General features: G+C 43.2%; 1 protein-coding gene across 1 annotated transcript in view; it reads right to left on the minus strand.

The window, feature by feature from the left end:
• The window catches only part of LOC121455246 (regulator of G-protein signaling 5), a 37,755-nt gene that overhangs the window by 11,853 nt on the left and 5,973 nt on the right, over nucleotides 1-19,929 (minus strand). Inside the window, exon 2 of the mRNA XM_041662876.1 lies at nucleotides 3,908-4,018. Coding sequence (XP_041518810.1) covers nucleotides 3,908-4,018 — 111 coding nt within the window. The remainder of the gene's footprint in view (nucleotides 1-3,907; nucleotides 4,019-19,929) is intronic.

Consider the following 19,929-nt stretch of genomic DNA (forward strand, 5'->3'; position numbering starts at 1 on the left):
CTCATTATAAAGCCAAGTAATGGTCAATATCAGCAGCACATCACGACCAAGATTAAATTCCTGAAAGGGACATGTGCTGAGCCTGCTTGGGGGTGAAATTAGACCAAATTGATTTAAGGACATAGTTGAGTAGGACAGATCCCCCCACGGCATGTAGCCCAGCGTTCTGATTACCAGTCAAGGAGGTAACAGGTTCATCCTGTCCTGATTCTCAGAATTTGCCAGCACTCATTAAGCGTGACTTCTTTGGAAACAAGAGAGATGCAGATCCAAATGACCAATGAGCATCCAGATTGGCAAGGTCATTGCTGACCACGGAGCGTGAGCACAGAGCTCTCCCTGTGTGGGTGTGAGTGACAGGGAGGAAGCTGGCTCAGATGAAAAACAAGATAAACATTCATAGGAGTGGTTGACTATGTGTTTTATAATGTCCAGTGCAAATACCATCTGATTCAGGAAGTGACCACATCGGTTTGGAAACGACAGCTTTTTCCCCTCCTAACTGCTTTCCACTTGCTAAATAGTTCATATACTAATAGGACACACAACCCCTGCAAAGGTCGGGTATCATTCCTAGAGAACGTTCCCATTCTTCTTATTCCCACAGAAGCAGTCTGAAGGAATAAGTGAGGTTGGCTGCAAAGACGAAGAAAATATGTTCAATTTGGAACCTGCATATGGACATCAAAACAAGGCAAGTAGCTCATCTAGAGTTCCCATCTGTTGGCCATTGGATAAAGACTCAATCCATGTTTATTTAGACCTGATGGGTCATGAGCAAAATATACTGTGAAGGACTTCTTTCAATAAACAGGGGCCAAATTGATAGGTAACCAAAGTCTGGCTCCGTTTACCCAGAGGCAGCTTTGTTGAAAACCACAGATGACTCACTATTTAGATTTGAATGAACAGAGCCATGAGCTACACCTGTTGGCAACATAGGTCAATACTAGTCTTGGGGAAGAATTTAACTTGGTGGCACCAATGGCTGGATTTTATAGTTTTGGTTTCCTTTTTGTTTTGATTTAGTTGGTGATCTATACAGTGTCTGGTGTATATATACTTGATTATGCTTGATCCTGTTTTCCTGGGTTCTTGCTTTTGACAAAGAAAACAAACCTCGAGTTCATTGGTGTCATTTGTGAGCGCCCCCTTTTTTCTTCCTTACTGTCCTAGAGAACACACGCAGGCTCAAGTCCATGAGCATTTCTTGTGTCCTTACCCCCATGGCCTTTTGGCACCATGAATATGTTACATACTTTTGAAAGGCCTTTTCTTTGTATCCGTAAAGTTGCACATATTCCCTGTCAAGGCTCACTCTACAGTTAACCTGGTGCAGGAACACACAAGATACCATGCTGTGACTGTTCGTCACCAGCCAGGGTTTGGACTAGCTATTTGTGGAGGTCATTCTGGGGCTTTAAAGTGGTAAACACAATAATATCAATACTTTCAGTTAAAAATTGATAACAGATGTCAAAGAAGAACATTTAGAGTTTAAAAACCTCAAAGAAGGACGTTTAGAGTATAAAAACCTGCTTGAAAGAGTGTCTGCCCCTGACATCTTGTAATTCAGCATATTACAAACCATAATGCTATTACAAACTCAATGTATGTAGCTTACAAATTTTGGTTATCATTCATTCTGAGCCTTTGGAAAGACAGAGAGTGGGCAAAGGAGGGGAGGGAGAGGGGAAGACAGGGCCAGGAGTTAAGGAAGAGAGTTCTGATAAGGAGGGAGCTAAGACAAAACAGGTCAAGTCTGTGTTGAGTCAGACACCCAGCCTTAGGAACAACACCTTCATCAAGGAAGTAGGGCTGACAGAGCAGATGAAAGTCTGCAAATATCATCCAATGAAAGCAAAGAGAGAGAAAGGTGTAAGAGCCAAAAGGATGAGGGAGAGAATTTTTTCCAGCATGAAATAATACTTGTTATCTCCTAATGGAAGAAGACCCAGGACCAGATTTTGAATCCTGAAGTAATAATAGAAGCTGGGATTTGGCATAAGACTATGGATAGCTTGTTTTCTGTTGTTTTCCAGGGTCTCATTTTTTTTAGTCAGATGAAAAGTTAAAATATATTACAAAATAGAAAGTACTTACTCAAAGTAATTGCCCAAAGAAGATGAGAGAAGCTAAAAATACATATGTTCAATCAAGAGATTTATTTTCTCCTCAGAAAATAAATCAGATTTAAAAAAATACAGAGAAATGTGTAAGTGAAGATATGAGTTTGGCTGAGCTCAGGAAGAGCAAGGCCATTCCCTGAAGGCTAAAAGCCCAGAAACCCACCCTATGTAAAGAGGCAGAGCAGAGCATGCGTGCTTGCAAGGGGCACTCGTTCAGTTCACGGTGGAAGGCGGCAGTCACACACAGCAGCCCCTGGGGATGAGAGGGGTTGTTCTTTTTCTCAAAGACAAACAATATTTTTGGAAGAAGAGAGGGGATAGAAGACAAGAAGAGCAAATAAGACAATGAATTTCAGGCCTGGGTTTCTCCAACAGTGGCTCTCTTGACTCCCTAAGAGCCAAGTGGTTCGGGTGTCTGTGTGGCGTTCTAGAGAAGAGATCAAAGCAGGAAATAGAGAGCTACATTTGAGATGTTAATCCCAACAGATCAATAATTACCACATTGTTTGCCTCAAAATAGACTTTTTGACCCGCTGGCTATGCAGTGTGGTTCTGCTGTTACTAGGACAGGCAGCCTGCGGCCTCGGGCTTCACATTCAATTAGTTTCTCCTTTTTAAATGTAGAAAATCCAATTATGCCTCACTTCCGGTTTGGGAACACTTTGAAGTAATAAAAGGAGGAAAATGGAAATATCCACTTAGGATGATGGAAAATGACTTTAAAGCAGAATAACCCAGTTCTGCATCTTCCAGACAGTCAACTATTATTAAGTTGAAGGTCATTTGGACAAAGAATGGGTTGGCCAATTTATACAAATATTAAATTAAGAAAGAGAAATGGAAGTTAAAAAGAACTCCTGTACTTTCCCCACACGTCTGTGATCTTGAAGCTTTTAGGTGGCATGACGAAGGAGTTGGCATCCTTTTAACTTTCTGGCTTCCTTTCTTCTTCATTTCTATGGGTACCTCTGCTATAAAGGGAAGATTGAGAGCATCTGTCTGAACAGTAAGCGTCTAGCGAGCTAATGGAAGATGGTGGACCATGTGATGGTGTGGATGGCGTTACTGAGTTAAAGTAGGTGGAGTCATGGGTGTAGAATCAAGCTTTCCTGCCATGCCTACACTGATGGAAGGGCACGGGTGGGGAAGATATACAAAGCTGAAGTTGAGACACAGAGGACTGTAAAATCTCTGTCGGGAGTTATGTTTTTTATAAGTTGGGAAAACAATGCTTGGTGTGGGAACAGCTAGGCAAATCTTCATCCTGCCCTGAAGCTGTGGCTCTTCTCTTCTACTGGACCTGGAAGGGAACCTTGTATGTTCAAGAAGAGACTGCTGAGTCCTAAATTGTCTGCTTTTTCCTTAGTGTGATCTTGCTCCATTTCCCTTCCAAGGAAAAGGCTTGGCTATTACTTTTTGGTGAGTGTGACGGGCTCATAACTAATTGGATCAGGGTTACTTGACCCCAGCCAATAAATTATCAGATGCTTTGCCCTTACAGTCAATAGCTGAGGGGCTGTTGCCACTTCATAAAGTACAGTTCATCTTTTCAAAGATGAGGCAAGGTTCTACTTCTTTTCATTCTGCAAATATTTAATGTTATGGTCTATACACGGAGGAGTTAAAAAATAAAATATTTATGAACTGACTCTCTGAGGACTCAAATGATCTTCAGTGAGCAATTGAAAGGGTAGTGCTACAGATGAATGATGGTGCTGTACACGGAAAAACAGCCATCGTCTGGAGGAAAATATGCGGAATCCATATTCATGACTCACTTGTGGGTCTTGGCTGGCTTCTCCGGCTTCTCATTATATGGAATGACAAGGTCAACAGCAGAGTCTGGCTTCTGGAGGAGAATTCCCAACTTGATCTTGATCTCCTTGGCCCTGAAAGGAAAGATGTCAGGGAACAAGAATGACACACGAGCACACAAATCTAAAACAGTGATTTCTTTCTGCATCAGAGGAAGAAAAATGGAAAGAACCTCATTTGCTCCTTTCACTCCTGTTGCGACAAAAAGAATATCAGGGTAGAAAATAGGATGCCCAAGTTCCAATAATAGTGTTTAGAAGACACCGACTAATTTGTATTATCTTATCCCATTCTAATGTTGTCTTCATATTTTCTAATTTCCATATGATTGGTAATCCAGTCTTATTCCCATTTCACAGAAAAAAAAAACTGAATGAGAGGAAGTTTAAATATCTCAATGCAACCCAGTCAATATGTGGTGAAGCCTGATCAGTCTGTCTCCAGAATTCTCAAATATCTAATTACTAACTGAACTGTCTAGCTTGGCCATCAACTGGGGCAAGTTTGATTTTATTTTTACTGACAGATCGCTGTTCCCTTTCTATGAAATGACAAAGCAATGCTAGATGCCTTCGTAAGCCATTTCCAATCCTAGAACTAAACTACGTTTGGCTGAACTGTTCTAAAAATCCTTGCTCACTGTCCTATTATAGCTGCTGTAGTACCCTCCTCACAGCAGCCTTCATAGAGGAGAAGAATCTCCAGCAGATGGGCCACAGATTCAATAGTCCTTTAACTTCAGCATTTTAGTGAGCAGATATGGTCAGAATTCCAGATGGTCTTCCATCATAGGACAGGATGTGAAGATTTTCACCTAGTTTTAAAACCAATTTTTGAAGAAAATCACCTTTATTTTATACTTTAAACAGTCCATGGAAAACTGTATATACATCTATCTATCTATCTATCTATCTATCATCTATCTACATATATGTACCTATAGTGTGTGTGTGTGTGTGTGTGTGTGTGTGTGTGTGTGTTCACATTTGCCAAGACACATCTGTGGAGTCCAGAAGACAATTTTTGTTTAGTCAAAGTCTTCTATTTCTGCTCCTCTGAGTCCCCCAACCGATGCTCTGGGAGACCCAAGGTAACTCTCCCATTCCCACCTCCCATCTCATTGTAGGAGTGCCAGGGTTGTAGGTGTGATCCACAGCTTCAGGCTTGTGTGTTTCCTAGGGATGAAACTCGGGTTATTGGCCTCTCTTAAAAGCATGTTTACCAGCCAAGACATCTCGCCAGCCCTAAAATGCTAATCTTGGATACGAGTTCCCAGGACACCCCAGACTGCCCTTCCTTTGTCACTGTGGCATCCCACATGCACTTTTAAGATCGGGTTTATTGGGTCATTGTACTGCATTATGGTTATTGATCCGTGCCTGTTTTCCAAGCTGTATAGAAGAACCCTTTAAAGGTGGGAGTTGAGTCTTAAGTGCCTTTTAATCTTTGTGCCTGGTACTGTTGCTTGGCAACCTGGCAAATATTCAATAGTATTTGTCACGGTGAACTAAAATTATCCTGATTTTGTTTCTTACTGATCTGTTAATATTTGTCTCCAAGTCAGTATCAAACATCAGCAAAGCCTTAAAGAGCTATGATGGGGTCACACTGTAGCCAGGCAGGATTTTGATAGTGCAAACATTCTTAATTTATGCACAGAGATGACAAAGAGGTGAAACACATGGCCAAGATGAATAACTATGCATATATTAAAGCCAAAGTTTAAAAAGCCTGGTCTTGTAACCTACAAATCCCACAGATCTCCAATTACTACATTGAACTTTCTTTGAGATCAAAATATGATGCTGTAACTGACTTAGAAATAGTTAACTCTGTGATATCTATTTATATCTCTCTTTGCTTCCATTCTTTCTCTAGAAGCTTCTCGGTGAGCAAAGCTAGCTCTAGCACTCTGTAACATCAAGTAGAGCTCAGCAGAACAAAGCATTGTGATCGAAAGTATTCTGATAGGTGGGTCTTATATAACACATTGGATAAGATACCTCTCCCTTGATCCCAGGCTCTACAAGTTACTTAAATTATCTGATGTTAAGTTTTTCTGGCTTGGAAATCGGTACTGCTGGAATGGTAAGTTCTCAGACTTTTGTGATGATTAAAGGTGCTAGCGTGTGTGAGTCACTAGGCACAGCGTTTGGACACATTTCTGCATTTGCAAAGTTAGCTTCAGCTGCATCATCGCTGTTTCCACAGATTTAACCTGTTTCCTACCTAAAGCACCAAATAGAGGGGTCGAAAAATTACGTAGGCTATTTTTTAAATCACGAAAGCTTCCTCGAGTATTCTAACTCAGGAAGTACGACTATCTATATTACATTAATTGGAATAAAATTATTATTGGGAGTTGTTTGGGAAATGTAGGTAGCCCTTGGAGCTGCCCTCTGCTGGTCAATATGTAGCATTATGGCCAGAGATATAAGGTTTATCTTCTCTCTGCATTATCTGATAAAGAGTCCCCACCTCTTGGCCTCCATATACCTCTTCCTTTGCACATAAGGAGAGATAATAGCAAATGCCGACCTCGACACATCACACCCACCAACACTTACATAAACACTAGTGGTCAGTGCTCATGTTTGGGGGCTTCCTATTCTTCCTCCCCCCCCCCTTTTATGTCTTTGACCTTTTCTCATTTGCTTTATCTAAGCCATTTTCTTTTATAAGGTAGAAAGATACTGGTTTATAATCTCCTATGCATGAGTAATAGTCATGCATTAGAGGGTAGTTAGAACAAAGCAGTTGGGCATTTTTAATATATGCATTCATTCACTCACTCATTCATTCATTCATGCATACATGTCTTACTAATTTACAAACTATGTTTGATGTATTAGGTAGCACATAATAAACACACGAACACCCATAGACCTTGTGGTCTTTGCTGTCCAGGTGCCTACAGCCCATTGAGATCTTACATTGGGCTTTCCAGAAGGAAACAGGCCCTGCAGAGGAAGTCCCAGTCAGTCCCCTTTAGGGAGAGTCCAGGGGACTTCTCAAGGGAAGCAGAGGTAGAGTTGGAGAATGGCCAGTCATCACCCAAATGAGCGAGACCTGCTGTGTTCCTCACAAACTGGGGGACATTCACCTGACTGGCCTTCACGGCAGAGAGAAGGCCCTGAATGAACCGCTGGCTCGTGAAATGTGACATCGAGATCAGACTGCTGAATTAAACGAGGCTGTCATGTCTCCTTCTTCCCAATGGAAGGGTGACAAGGGACACCATGCTGCACCTAGCCTGTGGCACACTTGGCATGAGTGTAAGAAAGAGTTAAAGGTGGAGAAAAGGCAATTCAAAGGCGTCCCCCAAACCCCAGGAATGTCTTCTCTATATCATTTGTTCAGTGGGTTTGGCTTTGTGTGTGTGTGGAGTGATCTAGAGAAGGGCTGTTTACATTAGCTATTTTTTAAAAAAAAAAAAAAATCACGTTTTGAGGCTGGGGATGAATCGCAGTTGGCTGGATGTTCACCTCCCATGGGAGAAGCCCTGGGTTTGACCTGCAGAGCCAGTTAAACTGCGTGTGGTGGCAAAGGTCTATAACCCCACCACTTAGGAGGCAAAGGCAGGTAGATGAGTAGTTTAGGCTTGCCCTTGGCTACACAGCCACCCTGAGATGTACAATACTCACTATATAAACACACACGTATATGCTTGTGTGTGTTTTCCCTTCTCAGAGCTGGTAACTATACTTGAATACCAGGTACTCTTTTCCTCTTGTTTGCCTCGGGAATGCAGGTGTGTGTGTGTGTGTGTGTGTGTGTGTGTGTGTGTGTATGTGTGTGTGTGTGCAGTGTTCTTTGGAAAATACTGTTTGGGAAGCACTTCATTCCTGCCTTAAAATACAGGCTGATGGAGAGGACACTGGGAAGTTAGCGGGAAGTCACCTGACCTAATTATTCATTTGCAGCAACACAGAAAAGCATGATTATTATTGCATTTATGCTCACCAAGCGGTAATCGTTTAAAGTTGACAAATGATAGAGTCATACCCACTCTGAATACTGAGCATCTTAGAACAACAAAACAAACAGAAAGAACACAGAGTTGCTACACTGCTTGAGAGTTCCTGGAAAACGGCTTCACCTCGATTGCCTTCCTTCCCGTCAGGAGTCTCAGACAAGTGTGGGAATAGCACAAATCCACAGGAAAACCAAATTAGCTCAACCTTGCCGAATTAGCTCCCCCTCCACTTTAATGATAAACTTGAATGCATCTGACATCAATTTGGTTTCATAAGCATCTCTATCTGGAGAGGAAAACTTTCTAATTTGTTTACCTCGCCAGCCACAATCTCTCGCTTTCTTTGACTGCACACTAGGCATTTTTCCCAGGTTAAATTACATTAATGCTGATTAACAAGGAATGATTTATATCTTCTCTGGTCTACCTCCCCCCTCCTCTTGTTATCCTTTTGTGTTACAAGTGGGAAAAACAAAAACAAAAACTTGTTCTGAAATAAAATCAATTGGAAACGCCCAGCTGAGAGTTTAATTGCAGGCTCGGAGGAAGATAGTTCTAGAGATGAGTCACGTCAGTGACTTCAAGCTGCAACCAACGGTCTGAATAGTCGCTCCCGTGTGGGGACGCTGGCCAGGGGGTTGGAATCCCAAGTTCTAACCTTCAGAGGCAAGGCCAGCACCAGGTCTCCCTACAAACAGAAGCCACTCAGCCTCTTTAGAAATAGAACTGCACTGGAGACAATGTGACTGAGAACCTATAGAGAAGCTCGGATTCTGGATGTTTCAAGGATTAAGATGGCGTTTCTGGCCCTGGTGATGTTTGGAACAGCTCCAAAGGGCACAATTGTACACCGTACAAACTATATTGTAGATGTTTTCTCTATCACTGAAAACATTGATGAGATATAAGGGGAAAAGTCTATGTGCCTTCTTGCTTCCTACAAAAAGCAATAAACACCCATGGAAATGCACAGACGCACCCCCATGTTTGTTAGCAACCATCTTCAGCTATGCCCCCCCCCCAACTCCCTGCGATCTTCTGAATATGACTGCTTCAAATCACAGTCGACTAATTAGGTTCACTGGGGAGACATAAAGCCACCAGACGGCTGCAAGGACCACAAAATGACTGAGTTCGGTTTCTCCCTATAAAGTCGCTGGCGATAGAGAGGTGTGAGGCTTGGGAGGAAGGGTGGTGAGTGCTTGCCTAGCATGGGCAAGGGCCTGCGTAGCTTTCCAGTCCTAAAAATAAGAACAAGAAAGTGGAGAGGGAGAAGAAAACAGGCAGGCAGGGCTTAAGTGGGGCACAGATCCAGTTATCCACATCGCTCACATAGGATATATTTTAAGGAGACGAGAAAGCTGAAAATAATGCAAGGCTACATCTGACTATGTTGAAGACACAGAGGGGCCTTTAGGGGCCCTGTGCTTGTAACGCATCTGGCAGTCACACACAGGTTTAATCCTAGACTCCAGACGCATTTCAAGTACATCCATGAAGAAAGACACTCTGCTGGAAGCTTGGGATGTGTAGAGCAGCATTTTCAACCCAGGTTTCCAAAAGCCTTGATCTATTATTGGATGGTTAAACTCAATGCAACCCAAATCTATGTTGCAGATGCCCCCTGCTGGTCACAAAGAGGCATGCGTCACAATGGCTGTGGGTTAAAGAACCTTGGATCTGGATCCTTTCCACAAAAGTGGAAAACTGTATGTTTCTTCCTTCCTAAAAAAGCGATAAATACCTACAGAAATGTGTACACAGACACACACACATCATATTTGTTATCTACCATCTTCACTTACCCCCCGACCCCTCCCAGAGTTCTTCAGAACATACTGCTTTAGTCATGATCAACACTCAAAGTTTGGGCGAAGGCAGGGCCGGGCCACTGGAATAGGGAAAGACTCCCTCACTCTGGCATCTACTACTTCCACCTGGCTAAAAAGAAACCACCCATTGCACTTGCTTTAGCCATCTAATACAGAGTGGTACATTAAAATACATGCCCATCTTCTTACCTGATTTATGTCATTTCTATTTGGTACCTTAGGTAAATGACCTAGGATTAGTCTGCATAAAACAGCCCTCAGTGACAGAAGTGGGAGAAAGGTGGAGAACGACGGCAAGAGATATCCATGCTGTCATTGTTAAGGAACTGAGATGTGGCTGCATCAGTGACAGCTGTTTCCCAAGGCTCGTGTGGCTGGCTACATTATATGACACTCTGAACTATAAGATGGTTGGAAACATGGAATTGACAATGCCAGCTGTCACATATGGTATATTTATAGAAAACACATTTATCTCATACATCCTCCAAGCTCTTGCTATGGTCAACCATTTCCTGTCAGACTTAATAACAATCACTGCCGCTTTGTGTGCAAGCTCTTACCTCCGCTGTGCCCAGACTACTGTCACTCGGATGCCCTCACAGGCCAAGGCAACAAAGTGCTGGGGAGGGGCCCAGTGGATAAAGTACTCAGCTTGCAAGCATGAAGAATCCAGAAACGAGGTTTTAAAAAATGTAGGAACTGTGACATATATTTATAATCCCATTTCTGGACAGTGGGAGACAAGTAGGTCCTTAGGTCCTCACTGGACAGTCAGTCGGCCTAGCCTACTTTGCGGGTTACAGACCAGAGAGCGAGCCTATCTCAGAAAATAAAATAAATAAAACTCCAAGGGATGACAGCCAAGGTTGTCATCTGCGCAAATGTATATACACAAACACACACATACACACATGTAGGTAGTCAATATGACACTTGTTTAAATAAGCTTTTTCACAAGATCAGAGTGCCCATTAAAAAACAGGGCCATATGCAGTTTCTTCTTCTCCTCTCTTGCTTCTTTAACAGACTGATGAGCAGTATCTTTGCTTGGTGCCTTCGTGTTAGCTCATTACACTCTTGCCTGCTTCCGATTGCAACAGTGTGAGGTGGGTATAGAGTCACGGGGTACTTGCTCCAGTCAGAGATTCACTTCTCAGTGGTGATCAGCAAGCTCTTTAGAAAGTTCAGCTCCTGTGGGGCCATCTATAACGGTTCCCTCTGATCTGATCAAAATCACTGTACACAGAATGTTTGCTACAAATAATGGTCTCTCTCTGGTCACAGGAGTGAGGTTCGTGTGGACTGGTAAGCCTGTTGTGTTTACCTCGTACAAGGTAAACTGAGTCTGTAAAGATGCACCTCACCCTTCACTCCTAGGGATGGCGCCTGTGGCTTGACCCCTGCTTAGCCCCAGATCCCATCATTGACGCTGATATTTTCCTTTGTCTAGTATCAACCACAAGGGCATCAGAATCTCAACTCTCCGACCCTGTTGTGGGCTAGTGAATCTTTCATACAAGGCGCAAGAGGAACACAAACAACTGGAACTTTATTGATATTGTGGAATAAATTATATAAACACTTTTCATCAGCTCGTTAAGTGTTTGCTCAAAAAGTACGTGTTCAGTTTGGTTTCGTTGTAGCTACAGTGGTCTTGCTTGCAAGGTTATTGAGAAACAACCACCCACAACTAACAATTAATATAGTTGGTTCCTTACCAAAAACAACCTAGAATTGGTCTTGAATAGATCGCCTTATTTTCCAATAGTCACTTACTATCTGAGTGACTTTACACAAGCCGTGTAACCCTGGGGCTCAACAACTTGATCAGTAAAATGAGGATGAATTAGGAGATGTATAAGACGTTCCTGTGAGTACGTGAGAGATAATGACAGTGCAGGTTGGCCCAGTCCCTGGTACATAACTAGTATGCTGCGCATGCCAGCTATTGCTATTACTGCCATTGTGACCACTGTCACCATCATCTTCGCCATCAGCATCTCTACTTATTTAACATCTGTGCGCTCAGTACGAGTTCTCACTCCCAATATTCCTTTGACTTGGGGACTTGTAACCCTGAGCTTAAAAATCAATGATGATGGAGAACTGTATGCTATTTCCATATCTCTTCTCCATAAATCATTGAGAAAACACTACATAGCTTCTTCCCCATAGTGTTGAAGCCAGTGTTTGGGACACAGAAGGAAACAAAAAATAGAGGAGAGAGAAAAAAAAGAAGAGGAGAGAGAGAGAGAGAGAGAGAGAGAGAGAGAGAGAGAGAGAGAAAACTCCTCTGGACAAAAGGTCACAACACTGCCATTTAAGCCTCTAGAACTAGTCTGTCCCATCCCACCATAGCTGCATGTGTCTGCCCATTGTCACCCAGACCAGGACAAATGGGGGACTGCGGAGGTGGGGAGCAGAGGTGGGAGGATGGAGAGAACGATGTCTGTAGTGATTCTGAACCCAGAGCTGCAGAGCTTGAAGTTCAACTTAAGATGACACCTCCACCCAAGCAGCAGACCCTGGACAGACCGCCAGAGCCTCTGGAGCTTCAAACAAGACCCTTAAAAATAACAGTGTCCATCTAAAATGATTCAAATGTCAGAATTTTATAAGTATAATTTTATAATGCTCTCGCGAAGGAGAGAGAGATCGCTCAAATTCAAACAGAAGGCTTTTGGGAGAATTTATGAACCATAACTGTGGGGAAACCATGGAAATAGTCAACAATAAATGTGGAGAAGTTTCCATTACCAAGAAAAGCCATCAAGGCAAGAGTAGCAGCCAGTTGCTTTGGATAACTGTGTCATGTGAACACCTGGATCCATCTCCATGACATCATAAGATACTTTCCAGATCTCCAGTCTGTTTCACGCTCACAAATAATACTCCAACCCCTGTTTAATCTCTGCCCTGCACTTGGCAGAAAAGAGATGTCTGCCTGTAATTGATGCAAACCCCATCTCAGATTACAGGACTGGAAGCAACCGTCTACATGTTGAACGGGTTGTTCCTTGAGAGAAGCCAAGTGGAACACTGAATCACTTTCCAGAAAGCTCGAACTCCTCAAAAGTTCCTTTTCCTTAAAGGAAAAAATGGGATAGCCTAGTGACCAAGGTCAGGCATGGCCACCTCAGACTTCTCAGCCCACCCACCAGGCTTTGGGTACTTTCTGAACCCTATTTACTTGATTTCTCATTGCCAACAAGAGCAATGGTACTTACCTAAGTATCTTTTGTGGTGGAGAGATGAGCTACTGCGTGTGAGGCATTTCTCTCAGTGCCTGGCACACTGACCACAGCACACCATAAGCCCCAGGGTTTATAATTTCTCATGCGATTACAGAAAGTCCTGTGCTAAGAAAGGAACACACATAATATAGACCCGGAACAAAAAGCCATGGGCAATAAAGGGAAACACATGGTGAGAGTCACTTTGCTGGGTAAGCTTGAATGAGATTTGACTTCTTTGCTCTAATCCAAACAGAGAGCAGGGAAGGGCAGGATGGAATAAAGGAAACAGGAGGTAAGACTCCAGCTAACCGTCTAGCCATAGTAAGATTTTACAGTTGTAACATTCAACATCTTTGGCACATAAGTGAGAAAAGCAAAGACCCGTGATCTTCATGGCTGAGAGTAGCGCCATCATTACCCATCCTTCCACGCATTCCCAATGACCCATCTCAGCTGTAAGTACAACCACCTCATTCTCATAACCTGTACCCCCTGATCCTTATGGACTCTCTTCCTCATTCCAACAGCTGATTGTCTACGTGTGTTGCTCCGTTTTCCAGAAAATTCTTTCAATGCATCTTCCCTCCTCCACATTTCAATTTACCAGTTCTGAAGAACTGAACTACCGTGACATCTGACTCACTAGCCTTACCCTCCCCTTTCCACGCCACCCCCCCCCCCACACGCCCTGCTTGGTCTATCCCAAACTCAAAACATCAGTTTCTGGCTGTCTATGTCTCTTGTTACCAGTCTTGTTTCCCGCTATCCACCACAATTTCTTGCACACCAAGCACCTCCTTGACAGCTCGCAAGCATTCCCCACAAATCCTCTACCAGTTTAGAATCCTTCTGATGTCATTCCTTCCTCCAAACTCTGCTACCCCTTGAGCCTATCCACAGAGAGGGAAAAAGGAAGTGGAGTCACAGCCCATGGCTGTGTCTTCTATTCTACCTTCCACCATCCGGCAGCGTCCCTTCCCATGTTACTAAAGAACACAACTCACTTCACGTAACAAAATGGTGATGGAGCCCCATGATGAGGATGCTAAACTATCCATGAGGCGCCGACAGCAGCTTTTTGGTGCAGAGTAAATATTTGATAAACATGCCTGTTATTACGAGTGCTGCCCCTACCATAGCATTGTGTACACAGAATCCATACATTCATTCTGTACTGATCTATATGTCAGACTTCAGCGAAACAAGGCTGTCTGACATGGTCTCTGTGGGATGATAGGCAGGCATTGAACAAGGAGATGGAATAGGCACAGTAGGTATGTGTGCTTTACAATTAGGTAAGCTTCTTTCAGACAGTCTCTACCTCGTCACATGCGCAATCCCGAAAGCATGGAGAATGAGGTAATATTGTCTTCATTGATGCTGCTTTTTCTAAGACCTCAGGGGGCTGCCCAGCACACTGCAGCCATGCTGTGACATCTCTCCTCTTGAGATGTTGCTTTAGTTTGTATTTTTACAATAGCATTGTTTTCCCAAGCTCTGTCCACTCTCTACTAAATGATTCTCATGGAAATTGGGACATTTCCCAAGATTTTATTGTCTGTTTCTGACATACTTATTACTCCGGGTAGGTTACTGGGGGTAATAAAGAGACAGTGTAGGGACAAGACGGACAGGCCAGAAACAGCTTGTTTCCCTTTGACCTTCAATTCCCCATCTTATTCAAAATAGCGCTGGCAGGAACGCTGGACTTTTGGTAATTCAGTTTGGAGCTAGATAATGACGAGTGGGAAATGGCCCTCCAGTTGAGGAAGACAGATATTTGTGGAAATTTTGAGTTCCAAAGGTGGAAGGGTCAGCAAAGTTCCCACGAGAGCTTCTGTGGACAGTGGTGGTACCCACAACTGTAAAGCATTCTTTTATGTTCAATTACAGAGAGGCTCCGCAGACTAAACACTTGCTACTGCATGTGGCTCCTACTTTAAACTCATTTAGCATATCCTAAAGAAAAGATGAAAGAATAAATAAGGGGTATTAAAGAAGGAGAAAAGGAAAGAGAAGAAACAGAGAACACCAAGACCGAGATCTTACTAAACACCAATATGCATTCCATCACTTTGCTAACTCGGTGCCTTCTCTCACGATGCATTGTCAAAAAAATTACCTGAGAAATCAGAGGTCTTATTCAGTGTTTCTCTTTGCCTAATGACTAAAAATGGGTTGTTGAGAAAATAATGACACAGCAATGAGGACCAGAGGACTGTTTCTATTGCTGCAATTCGATTTCAAATCATCTTTCTCTTTCCCTGGCAAAGAAAATGTTGAAACAGAAGCTTATAATTTCTCGGATTTCCATTTTCAAGAATGATCTGTTGTTTCATAAGTTCATTTCTATAATAGTTTACTTGTCTGGCTTTAATGGAACAAAGGCTGTTTGTCATAGATTGTAATAGATACCATGGGAATACTTTATGATATTAATAAACATTTCTGGCTTCTGATAGCTTCCCCTTTACATGGAGACAAGAACGGGATGAGTTATTGGAATGCAGCCTTGGCATGTGCTAGAAGTCCTTGATTTGGAGCTAGCATACCATGCAGCAGAGCTGAGGTTTGTGGGGTTTACTTTCTGACTCTGAGCAGGTGTTTGTTAGTAAAATAGCGGCATGATGATGCCTACATCATATGATTGTTCTGAACATTTGATGCCAACTGAAGGTGAATCTGAGGATGCAGGTAAGATGTGAGGTTCTCCAGTCATGGTGGTTCATACCTGTGACCTCAGCACAAGAGAGATCAAGGCAATTGATCACAGGTGTGAAATCACCCTTGTCCCACCTCCCACCCCTAAGAGGTGGTATGAGCAATGGAAGGCAAAGCATTGTTGTGTGGGAGTTCAAAAGAAGCAGAATGGCTTTTCCTTGGCTGGGGAGCATTCTTCCAGAAGGACCAGTGTTTGAGGGTACATGATTTGGCAGAGACTGCATGCCAGAGGGAAGGAGGTATGTATGTTTTGTTTTGTTTTTTGGTCCCCAGGGATCTAAATCTCTTTTTTTCCTTGTCCTAACTCTTCAGAGATTCGTCCCAAACTTTCATGTGGAAACTTGCATTTTCCTAAAAATACTTCTTAAAGCTTTCAAAGCAATCAATGCATTCTGCACTACAGCATCCAAACACGGAAGACAGAAGAATAGGAACTCCCTGAAGCTGTTATTAACTTTTAGATCTGGGCTTGTTATGGAAACAGGATCCAGAAACCAGATAGGCTGCCACAAGCCAGGAGACACAATGTTGACAAACATAGGTAAATATTACATCAGCCTTCAGGCTGAGAGCCTCCTCGAAACGAGGGACTTGAACCAGAATGATGGAAATCTAACATGTATTGCAAATGGTAAGTCAAGATTGATACAGAGCACACATGAGAAAAAAAAAGTCTAGAGATTTGGAGGAACGTTGCCAGAGGGGCCTATGAGTGTCCCACAGCAAGAATGAGCAGCATCTTCTGGTTGGAAAAACATCTGTGTAAAGCCTTGAGAAGACATGGCCTGTGACTGAGATATTTCCACTGACAACGATGGACAATAGCCAGGAAGAAATAGGAACAGGTGTGAGGGTAGACTGAGTCACACTAAACTTCATTCCCATATCTCCTGTACGCAGACTAAAGAATGGCTCTTCAAGGAGCCCATCTTAGCTTGTAGGACCTGTGGATACCTTATGGGGCAGAAGTGATAAAGCTACGGTGGGCTCATTGTAGACCGGTCGTTGTACAAAGAAAGCAAGAGGACCAGGTTCTTAAGGTGATGTGACAATGAGCAGAGATCCTACAAAATTGCTGGTTTTAAAGATGAAGGTCGGGCAGTATGCCAAAGAATGCAGGTCACCTCCTAATGCTATAAAAGACAAAGAAATGGGATCCATTTCAGACTTCTGACCTCTAGAACTGTGTGAGAATAAATGTGTATTGTTTCGAGAGCCCCAAACAAACTTATGGCAACTGTTACAACGGCAATAGGAAATGAATCCATCATCTCCCTTTTGCTTTTTAGGTATGGTTAACTGTATATAAAGGAAAGTTTAAAAGCCAGACTGAGCGTTCTCAGATCCAGAGAGATCTGATGCCTTGGGTCTTCAAGGGCACATGAACATAGTCCGCCCTTACTCCCAGACAACACACACACACACACACACACACACACAACACACACAACACAGGGAGGGGTGAGAATTTAAAACTTTAAAGGAAGAAATTAAAAAATTCAATGGATGAAAGAGACATTAAGAGGGTTAAAAACTAAGGTTCCAAGGTGACACCACCAGGAGTTGGGTGGATGAAAGCCCTGATCGTGTTTACCTAAGTTTAAAGAATTTATAGGACAGCAGCTAATGAAACCCTCACTACAGTTGCTTGAAGCAAAAGTCAAGATAAAGACCAATAAAGGGTCCCTAGGCTCAAGTCTCTGCTGAGGACCCAAGTTTTGTTTTGTTTTTAACATCACTGGGTGAAAATGATCATAAAGATATGCTTCCAGAACTCCTTCATATGGGAGCTTCTTGCACCCTGGTACCCAATCTCCCTGGTGATGACCATTTCAGTTGGAAGAAGAACACAGACAATTAAGGGTTAGTTAAATAACCAAAGTTGACCTCTGTGTGGGCCTTCTGTGTTTCTTTTCCATTTACGGACACTGTATCTGACATAGAAATGGCTCTCCCTCCTGGGATTGTAAAACAGGTATTTAGATCTGATCTCTAAGCAATGCTGAGTATGTTCAATGGGAACCAATATGGTTGTCTCTGCTGGGACAGCCCGGAGTCAAAAGCATGTGTTGAGTGGAGAGACTGCCTATGGCTCTGTGGAAGATTTCCTGGCAGGAACCTTGGAATGGAGCTGGCCAGGAAGATTGAAGCTGGTGGCCTTGAGGGTTGCAGACAGGTCTTGATGAGGGAGGTCACTGAGTCCTACCTGAAGACTTCTCACAGCAGGAGTTAGATGTGACATGCAGAGTTCACAGAAGAACTTGAGTAGAAACCTTAGCATGTGATTGGAAGGCTAAGGAGTAAACTCTCCAACATGTGGTGCTCAACATGGAATGGGCAGAGGGACAAGGGAAGTGAACTGGCAAACTGAAACACTGGTTTACGAAGGCAGGGCAGGGTGAGAAAAAGGCACGGAAGGGGGATCAGGCACCTTCTCTGTGCTCATGTTCAACATGAGATGGACTGGGTGCCCCTGCTACGTATCCCTGTTCTGACAGTGGATCTGGGGAAGAGGAGGCAAGGGAGAAGGCTACATCAGTACCCTTTTTCTCTTTTACTAGATCACCTCACCACCACTCCCCGCCCCCAAGAGATCAGCACTATACAAGTGTTGGGTATTTACGATTGATTTCCAAAGACTTGATAGAGACCGCCTTCTCCCTAGTTAGCAGAACTGGAGTCAACAGTGAACGTGGCGGTGAAAATAACCCTCTAGTTGTTGGGCCTGAAAGACAGCTCACTGGGTAAAGGCGACTGCTACCAAGTTTAATGACTTGAGTTTCTGGGGTCTATGGGATAGATGAAACAGGAAAACTCTTATGGGACAGAGACCTTATCCGGTGGAAGTTGACTTTACCTCCAGACAGATAGCGTCAAAATTGCATTCAATTGCAGGGCACAGCTGTGAATTAAACATGGTTTCTCCTTTCCAAACTATAAAGCGTAATTTATCACCGAGAGTAACAGGCTGGGAGGTGATGAGGCCTTGAGTGGAAGGCTAAGTCATTGGTGGGACTAAGGCAGCTCTCTCCGGGGCTGGATTGGTGACTCTGAGCCTCAAGCCACACACAGCAGGACCACCCCCACCCAGGCTCCTGTTGACTCTTCCACAGGCACTTACTTGACATTTGCTCTGTCATTGGGCTGTGATTCAGTATGAGAAGCTAAGGGTCTGCTCTACAGAACTGTGAGTCTAAATAAATGTCCTTCTCTTACAAGCCACCCGGTCTCAGACATCCTATTATAGCACCAAACTCTCGACCAAGACACCCAATTACTGCCCACAGAAAGTGAATTTCTTAGTGTGGCCCTCACAAGTGGTGCCTGAAATGATGTAAAATAAAACTATGAAATAAAGAATCATCTATTTGTCAAAGATCAGAAAATAGTTTACCAGCTTATAATCATCTTTGACAAAGAAGTTATTCCCTAGAAATGGCTAGATTACACAGTGGATAATAGCACTTGCCGACATAACTGTAAGCCTGACCTTCATCTTCAGGACCCATGTGATAAAAGGAGAGAACAGAATCCCTCAAGTTGTCCTCTGGCCTTCATATGAGCACTGTAGCACACACACTTGCACACACACATACACACACACCCCAAACAACACATATAAACATACATGTACACACAAATAAATGCAGTAAGAGGAAGTCACTTTTACTAAGTATAAATCTAAGTAAATCCCTGACTGCAACAAAAGATGTCTTTTATCAAAGTCATAAGAACACCATACAAGGATGTACGTATTCATCTATGTGTTCGAGTGGCATACTTGGGCTATACGTGGGGGATTCAGAAGCAGAAGTAAGATTCTAGAAATTTGTAATACAGAAAGGGCCAGATCACCATAGCAGACAATCCCCAAAAGGCATGTGGTTAGGTCTCACACTTCCACAGACCCAAGTATCCCTTGTAAACTACCACTTGAAACAAGCTGCCAGGATACAGGAAGCCACTTTTTAGACAGAACATCTTGAGTTTTTCCAAACTTCTTAAATCCTGTAGACGAGTGTCTCATCAAGAAACAGCTGTTCTGCACACACACAAATCAACAAAAGTCACAGCTTGACCAAAATAGCTGTCCACACTTCACTGCTAATAATAAACGCTTGGGGAGCGGGGCGCTTCATGCTGCCGCATGTAGTTTACTTCCTGCTCCATCTCCTCCTGTGACTCTAAGACAGTTCCCATGGCTGTCGAGAATAGGG

The sequence above is a fragment of the Microtus oregoni genome, unplaced genomic scaffold (genome assembly GCF_018167655.1).
Source record: "Microtus oregoni isolate MIOR12 unplaced genomic scaffold, Mior012 000013F_ref0000133, whole genome shotgun sequence".
NCBI classification, from domain to species: domain Eukaryota; kingdom Metazoa; phylum Chordata; class Mammalia; order Rodentia; family Cricetidae; genus Microtus; species Microtus oregoni.